The sequence below is a fragment of the Notolepis coatsorum genome, assembly GCF_963971535.1.
Source record: "Notolepis coatsorum genome assembly, chromosome: 14".
In the NCBI taxonomy this organism is placed as follows: Eukaryota; Metazoa; Chordata; class Actinopteri; order Aulopiformes; family Paralepididae; genus Notolepis; species Notolepis coatsorum.
In genome coordinates, this window is record NC_140178.1 from 64,139,769 (window position 1) to 64,161,843 (window position 22,075).

The following is a 22,075-nucleotide window of genomic DNA, read 5'->3' on the forward strand; positions in this document are numbered from 1 at the left end:
TAGGCTTGCTTAAATTGTGATGAAACAAAGGAAAATATGAATTATGATTTTTCTTTTCATCTTTGACAGTGAATAAAACCATGATAATAATGACCAAACTTAAAAAATCATTCAGTACCCTCTTGAGATCATGTGTACAAAAGATCTAAGGAAATTAATAAAGGGAAGATGATCAAATTGAAGGTTTTGTATTCTCCCATCCGGACCAATGCAATTTGAAATATTATTATAGAATATAGAATATATGCTTATACATTACCTTATTATAGCCAATTTGCACATTTATATATATATATACATATAGTATCTTTCAAATGGCCGAGTTCAATTTGGATATAGTATCACCAGGCTTGCATAATAACAGATACTGATATTTACTGTAAACGACTGTACTATTTTATTTCCCCCACAGTATAACCATTTTGTAACTAATTTCAGATCTAATTCTTCCTACATGATTACAATAGTGTGGAGAAACTGACTGCGTTTCAATATTTGTCAAAAACGTTACCTTTTGTAGTTTATTATCGCGAATCATAACAATTATTGATATGATTCATTCAGAACGCTGAACTTTGAACCACCATAGTGGACCACAGGAAGTGTAGAACGGAGAAATTCCAACACTGAACGATAGCTAGCGATGTCCTCTTCAAAATGGCCGCAAAAAGATTCCAATTCCCATGGTTCAACATTTCCATTTCCGTTTCCGGGTCAAAAAACGATTGGAACATCTATGGACCTCAATGAATGTATTCTCAGTGTCAGAAATATTGTGTCTATTACTAGGCTTGCTTAAATTGTGATGAAACAAAGGAAAATATGAATTATGATTTTTCTTTTCATCTTTGACAGTGAATAAAACCATGATAATAATGACCAAACTTAAAAAATCATTCAGTACCCTCTTGAGATCATGTGTACAAAAGATCTAAGGAAATTAATAAAGGGAAGATGATCAAATTGAAGGTTTTGTATATACAGTACTGAATTCTCCCATCCGGACCAATGCAATTTGAAATATTATTATAGAATATAGAATATATGCTTATACATTACCTTATTATAGCCAATTTGCACATTTATATATATATATACATATAGTATCTTTCAAATGGCCGAGTTCAATTTGGATATAGTATCACCAGGCTTGCATAATAACAGATACTGATATTTACTGTAAACGACTGTACTATTTTATTTCCCCCACAGTATAACCATTTTGTAACTAATTTCAGATCTAATTCTTCCTACATGATTACAATAGTGTGGAGAAACTGACTGCGTTTCAATATTTGTCAAAAACGTTACCTTTTGTAGCTTATTATCGCGAATCATAACAATTATTGATATTATTCATTCAGAACGCTGAACTTTGAACCACCATAGTGGACCACAGGAAGTGTAGAACGGAGAAATTCCAACACTGAACGATAGCTAGCGATGTCCTCTTCAAAATGGCCACAAAAAGATTCCAATTCCCATGGTTCAACATTTCCATTTCCGTTTCCGGGTCAAAAAACGATTGGAAAATAAAAACTTAAAATGATATAAATACACTTTTAACCTATTGCTAAACTATTGCCAACCTAACGTTTTACATTCTACATGTATTTGTGACATAGTAGTGATAATAATACTTGAAAACGGTTGATTTTAAAATCACAAATTATTTTGCATCTTTATAAAAATATTAATATATGATAATAATGTCAAAAGGGGTCGGTACCGTCCCCGTGGGGTGGAACAGGTTTTTATGTTAATCTTGTACAAGACGAGGAATTGTTTTTTCTATAAAATGTAGGTTCTTTAAAAAAAGAAATTTGATTAATCGCGTTAATCTACCGGTACTATCAAAATAGCCATTTTGCAGCCCCGTTTAGCCACTGTTTAGCTAAGAATTAATACTGAAAGGGTCTTACTCTTGTTTGGCAGACAATTCGACACATTCTTATGTTTTGCTGTTGTATTCTCTTGATCTTTTCCCCCAGAGCTGGTCCATTCCATTCGCAATATACACCTGCAGCCCATGTCCACCTAGGCCGACCCTTCAAACAGCAGAGTCCTCAGAAGCCAAACTTGAGCCCCTCTCTCAAAACCAACGGACTGCACAGTCCTTCTCCAAAGAACCCCAGGTCTTCCAGCGATCCCAGTCTCCCAGAGCTGGGTCCCAACAGCCCTCGAACGCACATACCAGACAACCAAAATAAGAAGAAGAAGAAGAAGAACAAAAAGCGCCGTTATTCTGACATGGAAGGTGACACGGAGCCCGTCGCAATCCCTGTTACTCCCACACAGCTGGTCAACGTGGTTGAATCGGCCAGTGAGAAGAAGCGGAAGAGGAGGAAGAAGAAGAGGAAGAGGGATGATAAGGAGTTGACAAAGGAAAGGGAATGTGTCCAATCTCATCTGGAGGCCCCACCCCAGGAAGAGGACTGGTGTCAGGGCGGGCTCTGGAATCTGACGTCCCCCTCTAAACCGGCTCCGGAGCAGTCTCAACCAAGGTCCCAACAACAGCCCCAGCTGGTCCAGTCCAAACCCCAGGCTGTGCAGCCACAGGTGCCCAAGCCCGTTCCGATGCAGAACGATTCAAATGGGAAGAAGCGGGGAGTAGAATCTGTTTTGCTGCCGTTAAAAAAGAAGAAGAGGAAAAAGATGAAGCTGGGGACGAGTCTGGACGATGTACCTTCAGTATCTGCAAGGTGGGTTGAGTCCATTAACCGGTTTCACTATTGACCATGCTTAGCCTTTTAAAGGAACACACCAACTTTTTGGGAAATTAGCTTATTTGCCATCTTATCTACCCTGGAGTTAGACAATCAGATGTATACCCTTTTCTTCTGTGCATGCATTAGGCTTAAGGAACCGCCACGCCGTTAGCCTAGCTTAGCGTCATTCACTGGAAGTAGGTGTGCCAGTGTAGCCTACGGTCAAGGAATACACTCCAAATACAACTCAAACTTTCCTGTAAATATGTTGTGACCTGTGTATTTACCATGTGGAGAATACAAAAATTTACATTTTCGTTTTCTAAGCAGATATATACTCTGAATTTTCTTCTTGCCAAACCACTGCTGCCTGGGCGCAGTGATTTCATCATCTCAAAAGCCCTGTTTTTCAAAAAGCAACAGGGCTTTTGTGGTGACGAAAACACGGTCATTTCATGTATGCACGACGAGATATAATAATGATAATCTAGCGTTGATTTCAGGATGATTCGATAATCAGCCGAAAAATTACAAGGTGATGACTGGATTAAAGTCAAATGCCTTTTTCTCGTCTTTTTCCTGGAATTACTCAAAAGCACCCAAACCATACTCTATTCAAAACGGTATAAAATGGAAATGTACGGAATAAAAAACAATCTGTTTTGGGCATGTTGACTGGAAGCAACTCACTGACAGTCGATGGCGTTATTAGACCCATAGATATAATATAAGATATATTTTAAGCACTCGCAAATGTTGCAGTCTAAAACTATATCCATTGAATAAAGACCTGGCGCTGAAGGCGGATCAGCGCCCCCTCCTGCTGACACATTAATTGCCAAAAACGAGAATTCTCGTTTCTGTGCACCCCACCGGTCAGTGCCAAAAAACGAAGATGCTTGATCCGTATGTTATGGTCATTTATAACATTGAGCAAATGGGGATTGGATCTACCAGATGGCGATCAAGAAATTGGAATATTCTTTTTGGATTACTTTCGGCCAAAGCTAAGAGCGATTTGACGTCAATTCTAGCTTGATCCTGCAATGCTTTCATAGCGATCGGGCTGGTAACCGTTATTAGTGTTCAATGCGAATGTCGTTACTGACACTTGAATAATCAGAAACGACCCCCCCCCCCCCCCCACCTTTCATCAGGGAGCGAAATTAACTTTTTGACTCACCTGCCAGTGTCGGGTAGATGGGAAGAGTCTACCCGCCAAGCATATTTCTTACCTGCCAAAAAAAATTTGATTAAAAAAAATATATATATATATTTTATATAAATTTTTTTTTTAAATAAAATATATATTATATAATCATACTTGTAGTTGTATTATCTGCGAGACATCGCCACCACGCAATAAGTCAAAATGCTTGCTATCTGCAAACAGCTCCACTGTCTGTGTGTATACTTGAGTAGCCTCCAGCTCCAGCAAGGATTCTCCGGCCCTGCAGCTAGACCCTATATTCAGCTAGACCCTACATTCAGCATGCAAGGATTCTCCGGCGATGCAGCTGGACCCTATTTATAACGTTACGGTTCATTTGTCAAATCACATTCAACATGCCCTCAGCTAGAATACGCATTCAATCAATGTTATAAGACATTGATATCAGGAGCTATCTGTAGCTACTGCTAGCCCGGTAGATAACGTTAAGACAATTTAGTTTACTGGGACAGATCGATCTAACGTGAGCTAGCTAACGCGAGCTAGCTAACGAGGGAACGGAGGTATTATGCACTCGAGTAGACTATTGCTGGAGCATTTGTTGATATCAGTAGCTAGCCAGCTAGATACCGTTAGACAATGCCTCGTCATGTATTAAACTAAAAGTGAATAGTTGACTGGGTCATTGTTTAAACAGTAACGGTAGCTCATGGAGGTCCGGTCTAGACTAGAGCAGACTGCCTGTGTTGACATGAGCACTGCGAGCAGAAGCCCTTAGCCAATAGTATCCCGCTGCAGGGCTGGGCGGATATGACTCGTTGCCACGTTTTTTTTTCAAAATAAGAGTATCATACGAACCTAATTGTTGCTAACTGACGGAGCCATCGATATTATGACTGGAGATGCGCTTGGGGCGGAAATGAGACCCGCACAGATTTTCAAAATAAGAGTATCGTTATGAACTTGATTGATTACACGCCACACGGCGGGCAGCCCTCTAAGTGTCAAGCGCCAAATGTAAAAACTGATCGCCCCTGGCGGGCGGCGGGCTTTAGTTTCGGTCCCTGCCTTTCATGCATTCATGATGGAACATAATACCGATAATGTGGATTTGAATCCGGAACAATAGCGGGTTCAGGCGAGGAACGCTAGCGTTTACAATGTAATCGACGTGTAGGACTATAACTCAGCATTTCATGGATTACGATAGACCGCTCTAAAACCATACTTATATTCACCACGGTATAACACGGGAACGTATGGATGGACATTTTTAATTTTTTTTGCATTTTGACTGGAAGAAACTCAAATGACTATACTACTGTATCCATAGCTATAATATAGAATATGGTTATAGCCAGGGAACAAACTTAACTTTTTGACTTACCAGCCATTTGGCTGGTAGATTTTAAAAACTACCAGCCAGGCAGAATTTTTACCAGCCAAAAATTATAAATAGCTTTTTAGTATATCGCTGTAACTGAGGGGTACAATTCCCTGACTGTATTAAAGATTGTGATATATTAAACCACTACTAGTTATGTACTTTAATTACTGGCCATACAGTACATGAATATATATGGTGAACACCCACACAAGAATACGGCAATGACACATAAAGTACTATTTAGAGGGTATTTATTATTATCAAGCAACATTAGGTTACAGATTGAGAATTATGCTCGCGCTTGTATGGCGAAGAACACACGTAAAGTAAGTCAAGAGCGTAAGTCAATGAGAATAGTATGAATACTAGGATGGGTCTAAACTGACGCCACCTGTGGTATAGCAATTACATAGGGCACACTAGTACCAGCTGGAGACACTGGGGGGTTCCCTCCGGGTGTAAGGCCGGCAGGGGTAGAGGAATGTTCGGGTACAAAGTCTGGGTCAACGAGGAACAACGAGGTTCCAGATACAGTAGCCAGTGCATGTACTCCCTTGATCAGTAGACAAAGCAACAGCTATAATCCAGTATGCTCGACAGCATGGAAGACAGCTAGCCAGCCTCTTCCTAGAGGCGGGCTCGAGTGATGATCCTCACGGGGGGTAGATCCCAAACGACAGTGGGGTCGACGGTTCTCTGCTCCAGCAGTCACGGTACCAAAGCAATATAATCCAACCAGAAATGGTTCTGCAGTCGCCGGTGTAGGTTCTCCGGTGTACATATCCAACGGTTCTCGTCTAGGACTCCTCGGGTGGGGGCACGAGTTTAGGCCGCCCAGCCTGGATAAGTGCACTAGCTATATACACGACGAACCAGTGGTAATGCTGGTCACTGAAGAACGGTAGCCGCACGATACACTATAAATGATAGACTATTACTTCACATTAGAATAAGTCGAACTCAACGGTACTGCGTTAAACTCTGACACTTTAGCAATCTATTCGCACGCGGTTCTCAAGGCTCTATTTAGAGGCAAAGTTGCTCACTTCACTGCACGTTGACTCGTGGTGAAGGCTTGGACACTGAACTTGAACTAAGTGAACTACTGCTGTTTACACCTGCGCCGTATTTATACGTAAGTGACAATCTAGTTCCAACCTGGTCACTCTGGTCCTGAATCACTACACTGCCAAAGGCATGTTGTAACATGCCCCAAACTCGCCCACTGCACCTGTCTGAGTACGAGACTGCCTGGAGCCTGGGGGGGGGGGTGTCCAATAGGAGAGCGCATATTACTCTGGTTTGTACGCAGGTAAAGGGATATTCCGTGTATATATACAAATAATATACAAGGGATATCAAACGATAAATATATATATTCGGTTTAATCTGACCCTTTGTAACAATCGCAATGTGTTATTATTATTACTATAATACTCTCATATGCTATTTTCAATTACTATCATAAACAACATAAGGAATATTAGCATAATTTTGAGTGGACTGAAGGAATGAGTCAGTGTTAATAGTTTTAAATGCAAATAATTTATTGAAACATAGAAGTGGGGTCGGGACACATCATATTATGTTATGATGAATTGAAAATGGGGGACCCTGATGTAAACAAGACAAGTCTTTCTCTGGTCTGCATCCCCTTAACAATTGTATGTATTGAGCTGTACTGTACCCATTCTGCAATCTGTTAATAAACTTTTCAATCAATCACACACACTGTTTCAACTCACCACCCCCGCATCATATTGTAGTCTAGTCTGTCTTCAAACTTCCACTCCTCTCGAAACTTTTTTATATTTGAATAAATTATCAACATTATCTGTCCATCCTCAGTAATCCTCAGTTTACTATACTCCTGACTGACTTCATCGTCTTTCCAAACGCACGCACCCCCCCCCCCCCCCCCCCCATTTCCCTTTCCTCAGTCCACACTGTTCTCTATGGCTCTGCTCTGCCTCTGATAACGTAACCTTCATTTCGGGCGATGTGGGCATAAAGGAATGGCGACGGTGCAAAGCATGTTAGATGCACTTGACCCGTTGTGAGAAAAAAGTTGAAGTCTGTTGAAGTCCGAACATTTAAATGTCTCCGGTCATAATGTCCGGTGAAAATAATTCCCTCTAAGCACAATTTGATTATTTGAATTGTATTAAAATAGGCTAAAATTAAATAGCCTATGCGATGAACGAAACAATCATTACATTTGTTTCATCGTTGCTTCACCAAGCAGGAATGACAACGATGTTGTCAGCGGGAGCTTGGTGCTGGATTCTGCGAGAAGCATCCAGCTGCAGAGCCACAGAACCCACCAGCGGTGCCCGCACGGTGCAGTACTCTAATTCAGCCATTGGCAATTCAGCTGTTGGGTGGGGGGCGCTGCTGAGCGGTCCCCAGACCGGAGCTGAAAACACTGCTGCTCTGTGGCTCTGCAGCTGCATGCTTCTCGCACAATCCAGCACCAAGCTCCCGCTGATGCAGTGGATTTTGTTAGCCGCCAGGTGGCGGGCAGATCTTAATTTCTAGTCGCCAAACATTAAATCTACAAGCCAATGGCGTGTGCTTATTTTGTTCCCTGGTTATAGCTCTACAAACAAGGTGATCGATTACATGGGTCTTGTGATGTATGTGGCTGTTGGTGTGTTACGACCTCACCATTCCTATTCCTGCCCTCTAGGGGGAGGGCGAGCACTTCTTAAGGTGACAGCTCAGCCCGCTTCCGGGTTCGTTGTTATGGCAATAAAGACAGCTACAGCCATAGTCTGTAGTCCCTGTAAACAGCGTATCCAGTGTGATTAATATGCTACCATTGTACCGGGTCACATATATAATTGGTCTAATGGTTGGCATGAGGCGATAACTTCTCGGAAGAGGCGTGGCACAGGGTTTCCGTTGTCCGGTAATTACCGGTTTTTGACCGGCAAAATCTGTTGAAGTCCGACATATTTAATCTCTCCGTCTCCGGTCATAATGTCCAAATAATTCCCTCTTAAGCACAATTAGATAATTTGAATTGTATTAAAATAGGCTAAAATTAAATAGCCTATGAGATGAACGAAACAATCATTACATTTGTTTCATCGTTGCTTCACCAAGCAGGTCTGATAATGACAACGATGTGTCAGCGGGAGCTTGGTGCTGGTTTTGCGAGAGCATGCAGCTGCAGAGCCGCAGAGCCCACAGAGCTATGCCCGCACAGTGCAATACTCCAATTCAGCCATTGGCAATTCAGCTGTTGGGTGGGGGGCGCTGCTGAGAGGTCCCCAGACCGGACCTGAAAACACCGCTGGCTCTGCGGCTCTGCAGCTGCATGCTCTCGCGAATCCAGCACCAAGTCGTTGGGAGGTGGAGATAGTCATCACGCAAACCCACGATAATGTTGCCGTCTCTCTCTGCCAAATTTCTCAGTTCTTCGCTTGATATAATTAATACAAATGTCCAATATAACGGAATTTGTTAGCTCATAAAAATGTGATTATAACAGACTGCTGTTTATTAATGTCGGGCAGACTGCCCACCGACACCTCAAGTCGGCAGCAGCACGGAGTCTTGAGGGATTTATTTTATTTGGAATATATTAATGACTGTATATACGCAAAAGTAGCCTAGTTTTAAGTTAAAATATTATAAATCTACATGCCTTGAGGATGTCATTCTTTATATAGCCTGCCTATCAATTGTTTTTAAGCTCAATAAACTCTGACCGGAATTGATCCCATTTGTCCGGTAGATTGAAATCTACCGGACACTGAGACCGGCAACAATTTTTTCTAACGGAAACCTTGGCGTGGCACCCAAAGTGTTAACACATTGACTGCCAGCTATTGGCCTCATCCTGTTCTAGCTAGGCCACGCTTTAAAAGATAGGAGTGCGTCACCTTGTTTGTAGAGCTATATCTATATTATAGCTATGGATACAATACTATGGTCATTTGACAGTAACTATCTTCTGTCCAAGATGCAAAAAAGAATGAATTTTTTCATGAATACGTTTGCGTGTTATCCCGTGGTGAATATAAGTATAGTTTCAGAATGATCTGTGCTAATTCCTGGGAGGCTGAGATAAAGGGCGCAACGTGAATTCTACTAAAAGCATTGGCGTTTCATCCCTGGACACGCTACTATTTCCAAATCAACTGTATATAATAGGTATTATGTTTCATCATGAATGCATGAAAGGGACGGGGGGGGTCGTTTCTGATACTTTGATTGCCAGTAACGGCATTCGTTATGAACACCACACACGCCGATCAGCTGGATCGGAATGAAAACTTTGCAGGATCAAGCTGGAATTGACGTCAGATAGTCCTTACCTGAGGTCGGGGGTAATCCAAAAAGAATATTCCAATTGTTTGATCGCCATCTGGTCCATCTGATATTCATCTGGTCCATGACATAATACGGCACAACACATGCATCGAGGGGCCCGGACCCGTTTTCAATGCGACCAAGTGAATCTCTATGCTTCCCTGTACTAAAAAACTGCGCCCGGAGCAGTTTAAACGTAACACCCGGTCTGTAACAGGGTTTACTGCACTCTCGATACTGCCACCTGGCAGGATCTGGCCGGTACTGCACCCTCGGCGTCCCAGTATGCCTTTTAACGGCAACATACAGGTCTGTGACATTAATATTATTATTAAAATCAGGGGAAAAGGAAAACGGACCAAATAACGTATATATATGTGGTTGGCGTTCAATGGTTGTCAGCCAATCACGTATATAAATGTTGTTGTCGGGGAATGAGTTAAGTGGTTAACACACACGCATGCGAGATGGGCGACACACAGGAACACATGCACTGGGTCACAGATGAAATGTCTCTGCACTTGACCCATTCCGTCGTCCTTCACCCCCAAGGGCAGCTGGGATCAGACACGGGCTGCGGCGTGTCTCCTGTCCGTCTTCGTCAGGGGGGGCGTTAGCGATCTGTTCTGCATGTTTTTCCATTTATCTTATTGGGAGGGAAAACCCTTGCAAGCACGGGGAGAACATTCAAACTCTACACAGAAAGGCCCGGGAGATACCTCACCTTGGTACCTGGCAAAGCGGCAACCTGGTCCTCAAGCGGGAATAAAACCTAGGACCTTCTAGCTGTGAGGCAACAGTGTTAACCACTACACCACTGTGCCATATCTATTCTATGTCTATGTAACGGAGGTACCGCAGTATATCCACAGTCACGGGTACAAGTAGTGGCGTGGCTGTGGATGGTAAGCGGTACTGCAAGTAAACTCACTCCCCAGAGGCATCCAGACCCGGAAGCAAGAAGTGAATTCACTTCTTGCTTAGTGGTCTGTGATGCCGCCCGCGACGCCAGCGTCCGGGGTTCAACTCCCACTCAGGGCGATCCCTTAACAGGGGTCGAATCGACTTTAAACACAACGCAGACAAGATCACACCGGCCACATGTGGTGCCGTTAGACCCGGATGCCCTGGGTGGAGTGAGTTTAGGGGGGTGAGTGTAACGGAGGTACCGCAGTATATCCACAGTCACGGGTACAAGTAGTGACGTGGCTGTGGATGGTAAGCGGTACTGCAAGTAAACTCACTCCCCAGAGGCATCCAGACCCGGAAGCAAGAAGTGAATTCACTTCTTGCTTAGTGGTCTGTGATGCCGCCCGCGACGCCGGCGTCCGGGGTTCAACTCCCACTCAGGGCGATCCCTTAACAGGGGTCGAATCGACTTTAAACACAACATCACACCGGCCACATCTACAACTGTATCCTGCTTTTAGCCAAACTCTACTTTTGAATTTAGCCTTTATGTTCTCATTGGCATTGCGCCCATCAACACCTATCAACACAGCATTTTCTGGTTATGATGGTTAAAAACACATTAGCTGGTTATGATTATATAGTTTAGATAATCAGTTCATTAGCTACCATCGGAATGCTATAAAACTATTTAAACTGCTATACTTGGTGTCAAAAGTTCATTTTGACAAAGTCAGTGTTCTCACGGGGAGACTTATCGGATAAATCAGAATTTTAGGCTACTTCTATGTTGCAATAACTTCTGTATTACGTTTAACCTCTTAAGCCCAAGCGATATGGTACCGGACCGACAATGACATCACGCCATAAATCCATCTCTACAGAATGTATGAAATCTAGTCGATAAAGGCGAGGATTGACGTGAGGAAATGGTGCCGCCATTTTGTTTGTAGTCCTATGAGGAGAGGAGAACCAGGACTTTCGATGGGCTTTCAAATAAATAGAAAAAAACGACACTTCCTAGCTCACACCAGCCCCCGTCAATCATCTTACTTCTAGATTGACTTTTTTATTTTTCGGGATCATATCCCACAAACCTGAACGTTATTGCCATAAAACAACACAGTTCGTGTATCTACCTTTCTGTGAACGTCTAGCAAAAACAGCATTGCAATCTGATGAAAATGGCGGAGAAATTTACATTATAAAAAAGTAACTGTACTTTAAGTAGATTTCATTCACGCCTGGTGATACTAAATCCAGATTTAAAATTGCATGTGTCCAGATGGCAGAATTCAGTACTGTATCTACAACATCTCCTGTTTAATTATCTGCCCGTTATTAATTTGCTTAAATTTTTGTACATGTGATCTCAAGAAGGTGCTGAATGAGCTCAGTGGCAATTTTTCATGTCCGGTCATTTTTAGCATGGTGTTATTCACCGTCAAAGATGAGAAAATTTTATTGATATTCTTCTTTGGTTCATCACAATTTCATGGCTGTACACTGCGATGATATGGTCGCAAATTGCCCCTTAATTTGGCCGTTGCGAGTTGGAAATATTATTTGGGAGCAACGTTGTGCGAGTTGTGATTTCAACCCTTCATTCGCATTTCACTCCTAAATTAATCCATACAAATTGGATACATAAAAAAAAAAAAAAAAAAAAACATTAGCCTACAACCAAGGCTGTACAGTGCGACACAATGTCGTGGTGCTATGAAAGAATCTGTCGGCAATGAATGAACTTACTGCGATCACCGATAGCCTGAGTGAAAAAAAAAGATTTGCATGTGGAGTGAATCTGGGTCACGCTATATACTTGGTACTTGTAGTCTATCGTGCGATTAAAGACCATGTCCCTATCTGCGTAGTCTATACATCCAACACCAAATCCCATAATTCCTAGCAAAACTAAACTGAATGTGGCCTCTCTTCCTTTCAATATGGGCTATTGCATCGCCAAAGAAGCACCTCCTTTCAATACATTTAATACGCTAATTTTGCTCTGCAAGAACAACGGAGTGGATATCAGTCCATCTTATGACAACCACGTCCGATGTGGAGAGATGATAAGATGATGATGATTGACGTGATGATGTGATGATTGATTGACGGGGACACGGACACTTCTAACGTTCAGGTTCATTAGGTGAGTAGTAGTAGCCCACTATTAAGACGTGAAATACTGTCTACTTAAATTTATAAAATATCAACCTATCTATCTATCTAATAATGAGACAATATGTAAATAAGATAATACTAATAATTGTCACGGTTCACCGTATATGAAATGAAAGTGGCTTGCAACTTTACTGCTGGTAAAATCACTGTTTATTTCTCGTTTAGCATAGTATTACATTCCACTTCTATAAACAATCAAAGTCCTACCGTAAGAGCTTCATACGGGTCAATTAAACCTTTTTGATTAGTCTTTCCTTCGAGCTAAGTTGGACTGAACATTTCACTGTCAAAAGCGCAAATGTAAATAAGGTTGCGTCGCAACATGGTTTTCAAAATAAAGGTCACATATACAAATACCTCTCAATTCTTATTAAAAAAAGTCCCGGATATACATAAACATTAATTGGCATAGATCTCTATAAACGGCCCAACACATTGATCACTTTAGGCACACACTGAAACCAGTAACATCACAAATATGAAGCAGGTAATTACCCATACAAATAATAAACCTTTCATGGGGTTATTTACAATAATAATTCATTTGATTTCTAAAGCACTTTTCATTGTGAAACAAATGAATGCAGAGTTTCTTGTCCTCCTGATTAATGCAATGGTGTGTGTGTTGTGGTGATCTCATTCAAGGAGCACTACACAAGCGCGCGCACACACACACACACACTAGTGCGCTGCAACCTTGCCCAAGCCCGACGGGGCCCTACCCGACCCGACGGGTTCGGGCTGGGTAGGGCTTTGTTTTTAAATAAATAATTCGGGCTCGGCCGGGCCGGGCAGTGCCCTCTTTTAAATTTTTTTTTTTTTATTGCGTCTTTTTTTTTTTTTTTTTTTTTGCTCGCTATACTCATATAACTAGGGTTATAGGATAACCTTAAGTTTCTGTTTCATTTTCGCGTAACGTAGTGCTGTCATCAGAGCGTGAAAGCCTCGTGTCTGAGGAGTCAAGATGTATAGGTTAACAGATAAAATAGTCAAGGGAAAGTTGCATTTTTGGAAACATTTGGATGTCTCCCTCCGCAGCCTGCAGGGATAACTCGAGGGGAGCGCGCGGCTCAGGTGGATGATGAACAAATTAACCAGACCGAAGCGGCATAGGTTGAAGTTGGAATATAGCCAGTTGGCGAATGTTTTAATTTGTTCTTGGGTGTTAACGTTGTTAACGTTGTTCAACGCCTTGCTGACATCAACACAGCGAAGTGGTGAGTTTGATTATTATTATTTGCTGGTGTGTGGGGTGACGTCGCTGCTGCCCTGTTCTGTTGCGCTTTCATTATATAAATGTTGCTCTGCTCGAAATCTGATTTATGTTTTCTGTTTGTTTGTACAGTGACTGAGTAGGCTATTGCCTCGTGTGTGTGTGTGTGTGTGTGTGTGTGTGTGTGTGTGTGTGTCAAAGAAGATTCCATATAGCCTTCAAATTACGAGTTTTACGAGGCTGACTCGCTGGGAAATAGAATTTGCGAAAAAAGGCTATATAATGGTTGTTAGTTTTCAGCATATGTGTTATTTAGTTAGACCTATTGAACATTTTCGTGTTTGTTTATTTATTAAGTTAATATATAAACAGTGTTTAGAATATTTAAAACAAAAAAATTAAATAATTTTTGGCTATATGTTATAATATATATATTAATGTTTCTTTCGTTTTCACTATCTGTTATTTAGGTAGACCTATTGAACATTTTTGTTTTTGTTTATTTATTAAGTTCATATAAAACCGTGTTTCGAATATTTAAAAAAAAAAAAAAATAATAATAATAAAAATAAAAATCTGGTTTTCACGCGGGCTAGGGCCTAAAATATTATTTACAGTCGGGCTTATTTTCGGGCAGGGCCTGAAGTTCACGGGCTCGGGCTGGGTACGGGCTTCATTTCAAGGCCCTTGCAGACCACTAACACACACACACAGTTTGTTGTTTTTGTTCTATTAGTGATTTACACACTCAGTTGGTTCATTATAAAAGATACAAACCTGAAAACAAACTCACTTAAATGTTAAATAAAAGGACCACAGTAATGAGGCAGGAGGAACATATTTTTTTAATAATGGTAAAATAGTTATTTAAAAATGTGCCCCTAAAAAATATTTTTTGTGTGCCCCTAGTGAAAAAGCTTAGCGTACAGCCCTGAATTTACTCAAGCCCTAGTAACTGACACAATATTTATGACACTGGGAATACATTCCCTGAGATCCATGGATGTCCCTAGATGCCAAGAACATGCAAATGGGCCTTGTAGAAGTGGAGCAATCTTCCATTTACTTAGGTATGTATTTTTAGGCGGATTCTCAGAAAATAGGGCTAGGGCTTAAGAGGTTAAATGTGTTTGGGGGGTAATGTCCAGGCTAGAAATGAAGAGGTACCGTAATAGCTAGGGGTGGAACGGTACGCATTCGAACCGTGTACCGAACAATACACACATGCCCCGAACCGTGGAGGTCGTACCGAACGGTACGCATTCAGGGCATGTGTGTATTGTTCGGTTATATAACGTTACGTTAGCTACGAGCTAACTAACTTTAGCTGCAAGCTTACTAATGTTAGCCGCAAGCTAACCGTGGAAACGCTCAGAGAAGTGACTCCACGACACCAGTTCGATTAGTGGGGAAGGCGGGCGTATATTGACGAGTTAATACTTTGACCAATGTTGCCTATATTTCGGTGTTTGTTCGGTGTTTGTGTGCCAAACATTATTAAAGGTAAACCTTTTTTTTTACCAAATAAATGAGAAGCATGTTTAAATCAGCAATGCCTCCCCTCTTGCTGTACCAAAATCTCTCCTAGCTCTAACAGTCACTGTCAAAATAATGTCCCTGATGTCAAATGGCCCACAACATAAGATAAAATAAAAAATTATAATTTTTTTATTTATTTATTTTTTCTCGAAGCTTCGAATTATAACCGAATCTCGGCTCCGAAGCTTTTACGGCCAAAAAAAGCTTCGAACGTCAGCCCTAGACACCAGTTCCATTAGTGGGGGGGGGGGGGGTATATTGACGAGGCTTGACAACAGAGGTTCAAACATAACTTCACATTTATTTGCTGTTCATTTATATTATATCAGGGCTTCTCCAGGTTCCAACGCTGTGTTACTGTTGACTATTTACTTCCTCGTGTGACGTCACTTCAAATACGGCTACCAAGACGCTCAAAAACAGGGTGTCCGCGGATCCTTAAAAAGTCTTAAAAAGTCTTAAATTGGTTTATCAATAATTAAGGCCTTAGTTTGTCTTAAAATGTCTTAAATCCGGGCGGCTAGGTGGTGTAGTGGGCAAGGCACTCGCCACCAGTGTGGAGACGCTAGGATTCGCGTGTTCGAATCCAGCTCTCCACATTGTTTTCAGTTTAGCTGGTCGTCCGCAGTAATACACATTGGCCGTATTACGGGGAGGGAAAACTGAAGGGTGGGGATCGAACGTTGTGAACAAGCGACTCCTACAAGTCGGTTGGTGCGCCTGCGCAGTAGAATCAGGAAGTGTCGGGGGCAGCGTGAGCCTCCCACGCGTTACTCCTCGACACTGAGAGATCGAGCTGCGCAGGTGAAAAGATGCGACTGCTGTTACCTCAAGTACCGGAGGGGACTTGTGCTATGTATGACTTAGTCCACATTGCAGCCGGCTTGTGGGAGGCAAGAAACAGCGTTCGTGACAGGGGAGGGTTGAATTGGATGATACGAAATTGGGATGGGAGAAAATATAGAAAAATGGGAGAAAAAGTGGATAAAAAAAAAAATTTCTTAAATCCATTTTCAAAGGTCTTAAAAATGCCATAGAAAGGAAAGATAAAATGCCATGTCATGTTTTATTATGAAATCTGGGGAAGAACGGTTAACGGGAGATAAAGTCGGGAGTTTTTATTGGCCGCGTTGTAGCATCACGCAGACCGGAATGGGGCGGAACCAACACGGGTCCTTATGTTGGCCGGGAACAATTTCAGTGGAGTCTAGCTAACGTTAGCAAGGCGAAGCGGAAGCGATAATGTTACGTTTAGTTTAGCATTTGCACTCGTTAATATGGGAAAGTGCCAATTTAACGAGAACTGGCTCGACAATCCACTGTTTGCGCCATGGTTGGTCCCAGTCAAAGACCATTACGAGGCCCGCTGCAACAACAAAAAAAGAGCAGTCGAGTCGCACATGCTGAGCAGCGCTAAGCGTACCTCTGCTCTGCAAAAACGGCGCCTGCAAACTATTTCGAATTTCTTTTCGGCCCCGCCATCTCAGGTAGGACTATAACATCTGCACCAACAGAAGTCTGGATAACATGCGGCTCCACGCCAACACTTGAAGCTGAGGTCTTAACTTGAAAATAATCTATTCACAGATGTAAACAAGGACACGTTTGTGTTTATGTTCGATGTCACCCACTATGTATTTTTTGTATTTTTTCCTCCCACCCACCCCCTCCTAATGTACAGTATCCTCCCATCATATGTATGTTAGGATCTATGGGTAACAGTACTGTATATTTGCATATCGTATATGTCACAAATGTAACAGTACTATATACCTGTATGTCCCTATGCCATAAATGTCACTATGAATTGAAAATGGGGGACCCTGATGTAAACAAGACAAACGTCTTTCTCTGGTCTGCATCCCCTTAACAATTGTGTGTATTGAGCCGTACTGTATTGTACCCATTCTGCAATCTGTTAAACAAAGTTTTCATTCATTCAACCAAACCACAAAAACAAAACGACTGGATGAATAAATGAAAAACTTTATTAACAGATTGCAGAATGGGTACAATACAGTACGGCTCAATACACACAATTGTTAAGGGGATGCAGACCAGAGAGACTTTCGTCTTGTTTACATCAGGGTCCCCCATTTTCAATTCATAGTAACTGTACTGTTACATTTGTGACATATTCAAATATACAGTACTGTTACCCAGAGATCCTAACAGAAAATATATACATATGATGGGGAGGAGACTGTACATTAGGAGGGGGGGGGGGGGGGGTTGGACATTTACGGTGCCCAGTTTCTAATTGCAGCCTCCCGTAGGTGCTCTTTAAGAGCGGTTTTGAATGTGGGCAGGGGTAAAGTGGGTTTTAGGAGTGAGGTTAAGCAGTAGTCTGACCAGTTTGTTTTGTGATGTTTGTAATCTTGTTTTTAGGGCCTTTGAGGTGCTTAGGTACCATGAGGTGCAAGCATAGTTGTAGTACCCTTGAATGAGTGCTCCTGCCAGAGTCTTCAGGGTATTCTTGTTTACCAGAGAGGAGATCCGGCACAAGAATCTTGTTTGTTGGTTGACTTTTTTGATACCCTGGGGAGGGTGGTAATAGTTATGTGTTCTGACAGGTATCAGTCCTATGGTGATAATCATGTGTTCGTACAGGTATCAGTCCTATGGTAGTATGTGTTCTGACGGAAATGTGGCTGTTGCACTTGCTGCTTGGCCCCTGGTATATTTTGTATAGCTATATTTGCTATTTATGTTTGGTCACCCCTTTGTTGAAATTCATCCAATCCAGTTACTCCTTTAAGTTCAAGATTTTTAAGTTTCCAAGTTATGTTTTAATAAACATCTTTGGACCAACGTGTCCCTAAACTTAAACTAATTGGTGTCGTTGCATGATTTTTGCCATTTTGTTATTGTGAAATTGGTATTAAATTTAATTCTGAGTGGCATTAAAAAGTCTTAAAAAGCCTTAAATCTGACTGGGCTAAACCTGCAGATACCCTGAAAAAGCAAAAGTGAGTAGTCTATTAGGTACCATGCAGTGAAAAGCGGCATAAGAGAATACTTCATAATGTTTCACTGCAATTAAAAAGTTAATATATATTTACAGTACACATGATTTATTTATTTTAAATAACAGTGACTTTTCCTTTTTGATAACGTCTAGTGCTGGTTGAGCATATGCATACTTTATGTTGATGGCCTTTGTCTATAATGTGGCCACAAAAATAGAAAGGTTTAATTATTTTGTTTGTTTGCACTAAGTTAATACTTTGACAAATGTTGCCTATATTTTTCAGTCAGTTCGGTCTTTGTGTGTCAAACATTATTTAAGGCAAACTGCTGTACACTTTTCTTTTTAACAAATAAATGAGAAACATGTTTAAATGCCTCCCCTCTTGCTGTACCAAAATCTCTCCTAGCTCTAACCGGTCACTGTCAAAATAATGTGCCTGATGTAAAACTGCCTCATTCTTTCAGTTTTTTCATGACTACGTCCTTGAGAATAACTGAAAAGTTGGATTATTTTTAGACTATATATCTTATGCTGATGTATGGTATTTTTGGAGTGTACATTTAAAAAAAAATAAAAAACAAACATATACCGAAGCGAAAACCGTGACCCCAAAACCTTGATACGAACGGAACCGTGGATTTTGTGAACCGTTCCACCCCTAGTAATAGCCCATCAGTTTCCAACCAACAATTTGTATGGAAATAAATCCACATGGAACCAATAATCGTTTTGCAGCCCCCGGAGAACATATCAGAACACCCAGCTAGAAACTGCACCTAGCAACCAAGTCAGTCAGAGCCTGAGGTAAAGCTTGAGCTAGTGTCAGTCAGAGCCTGAGGTGAAGCTTGAGCTAGTGTCAGTCAGAGGCTGAGGTGAAGCTTGAGCTAGTGTCAGTCAGAGCCTGAGGTAAAGAGACATTCTGTTGGCGTGTCATAACCATACCTCTAGCTTTGATGGGGAAGTAATATTTATAATTCTGGGACTTCTTCTTTTCAAACAGTTTGTAGGGATGCACGATATGAAAATGTGCCACCGATACCGATTGTTCAACTAACACAATCGGCCAATACCGATTCCGATATTTGTGGCAACATTTTTTTTTTTTTAATATTTTTTTTTGTTGTTTTTTTTTTGTAATAATTTGTTTTTTATGAAACTACTGTATATTTGTGTTACAAATTGTGCTCACCGATATGAACATAGGCCTCTTTACTTACTTAAAAAAAGGAAACATCAAGAAATAGCACTATCTCTCTCCCAGTATGTTCTGCAGGGCTGCAGCTAGATACTAGTTCTCCCAGCATGGTCTACCTGCTGGGCTGCAGCTAGATACTATTGTCTCAACCAATTCAATTTTGATTGACAGTCGATTCTGCCAATTACGTCACACACCGCTTGCACCCGCCTCTGCTGTTACCACCAATCGGCAAGCGCGTATACATTTTTTACTTCGGCTTTTGTCCGCCATTGATTTTGAGTTGACGAGAGCTTTTCTACAACAACAACAATGGCGGCGCGGCTGACGTTTAGCTTTTAGCTCCGCAGGATGACTTAAATGAGGCATAATGATTTTACTGCAACTAATGTTATAATAAAACGTCACTCGCCACTTAAAGAAATCAAAAGCGTGTATTTAACAACCTCAAAAACGTTTAGTTTAACGAAAATGTCCAGTAGGCCTAACTAAATAACATCTCTGTTACACGCAAGCAACGTCTGATGGCCGAATCTGTCAGATGGCACTGGAGTAGATATATACAGTACTGTTACATCCAGACATTTATGATACAAGATATACAAATATACAGTACTGCTTAACACATTCCCGCCCGGCCACGGACATGTCCGTGTTTCGAATCCAGCGGTAGAGGGCCAACCACGGACATGTCCGTGGCAAGGTTGTTTTGGCTTTTATTCCATTTTAATAACCTACTCAATGTCACCGAGCGGCACTGCAGATTTACCCCACTCTTGGAATTCTGAAAAGTGCATTACCGGCCAGATCCTCGTAGGGGCGCTGTCTCGATAATGCAGTGTTCCCTGTGGCAGAACGGTGCCTTCTTTTTTTCTTTTTACTTTGAATGGAGTTTACTGTTAGCTGGAATCTATACATGTAGCTTGGAATACCTTTTGCGACGCCGAATTCACTATGCAGTAAAGGAATATATCATCAGCCAATGGACATATCGATCTACCAGATGGCGATCGATAACTGGGAAATTTTTTTTGTGATCCAACCGGCCCACGGTAAAATCTTTTTCACGTAAATTACATGTTGATCGGGCCTTGCTTTGATAGCCAACCTGGCGATCAGCGAATGTGGCTACTGAGGCTAACGCAGTTATTGATAATCAGAAATGACGTCCCCCGCCCCCCCCCCTTTCATGCATTCATGGTGGACCATGAATACCGACAATGTGCATTTTTAGCTCTAGCTTCTGTAGTGCCGAAACGCCGTTCGATTTAATGTTATTAGCTTAGCGCCCTGTATCTCGCCTTCCAGGAAATATACTAGTCCAAATCCCATATAACGCTTATATTCACGAGGCTATAAAATGAGAACGTATTGATGAGAAAATTATTTCTTTAAGCCATTTTGAAGGGACGGTTTATGGTCTCAATTGACAATGAGAATGGACAGATAGCAAAAACAGCCTCACGCACAATGCAAGTCTGTTTTGAAATGCTGGCCGTTTAGCGTGAGATTAGACGGCCCCCAATGGCCGGTAGGGGTGTAACGGTACGTGTATTCGTCCCGCGAATTTACGGTACAGCCGTCACGGTGCGGTACGCGCACCCATACGACGAATACGCTCCACAGCGCGCACACACCCACAATCAGGCACTCGCGAGGTCCGTGTGAGAACCGCAAGTGGCCGGGCACACCGAGCTCAGACTTGAATGAATGAATGAATTATTTTATTTCGAATGTTTACAAACAAACAAACAAACAAACAAATAATCTTTCAAACATTTTCACAAATAAACAAACGAAAAGGATAGATTTGAAGCCGAAGGCTTATAGAGCAACCTACCCCTAATTCAAAACAAATAAAAAAAAAGTTCGTTTTCAAAATATAACAAAAAATTTATAAAAAATCAAAAATCACCAAAAAACTATCTAGAAAAGAACAAAAAGTTTGCAAGATAAAACAAACAAACAAACAAACAATCAACAACAAAAAACGTTCCTGAAAAAAACATAAGCCAACATAGGAAAAATTAAAAATTCATCTGCAATACCAGAGTTTCATGGTAGAAAAAAAAGAAAAGAAAAAAAGATTGTAGGTTAAATTTTACTATAAGATTCTAGAACCCTTTTTTTAAACATCTTTTTAAACTTAAAAATACTCCTGCTGTTTTTTATTTCATCCGGTATATTGTTCCAGACAGGGTTCGAAATTAACGGGGGCTCGGGGCAAAATGCCCTTGAAAATGGACAAAATGCCCTCAAATCAGTTAAGGGGGGCAGAAAATGCCCCTGACAGTTTACTAATTATATATATAATTATATATATGATCTACAGTGCGAGCATTTCCCTTGTATTTGCCCATAATAATGTGTGTGTGCGACCCGAAAAAATCATTTACTCGAGACGAGTAACGATTACAAAACAGCTGCGCTGTTAATAGTCCCACATTACATAAGGCGCTAGTGTTGTCAAAAATATCG

At 41.3% G+C, this 22,075-nt stretch overlaps 1 protein-coding gene across 2 annotated transcripts in view; it reads left to right on the plus strand.

Moving 5' to 3' along the window:
- usp36 (ubiquitin specific peptidase 36) overlaps nt 1–22,075 on the plus strand; it is a 157,096-nt gene that overhangs the window by 107,026 nt on the left and 27,995 nt on the right. For both annotated transcript variants that reach the window (XM_084328388.1, XM_084328387.1), the window contains one exon: nt 1,992–2,702. In XM_084328388.1, coding sequence (XP_084184514.1) covers nt 1,992–2,702 — 711 coding nt within the window. The remainder of the gene's footprint in view (nt 1–1,991; nt 2,703–22,075) is intronic.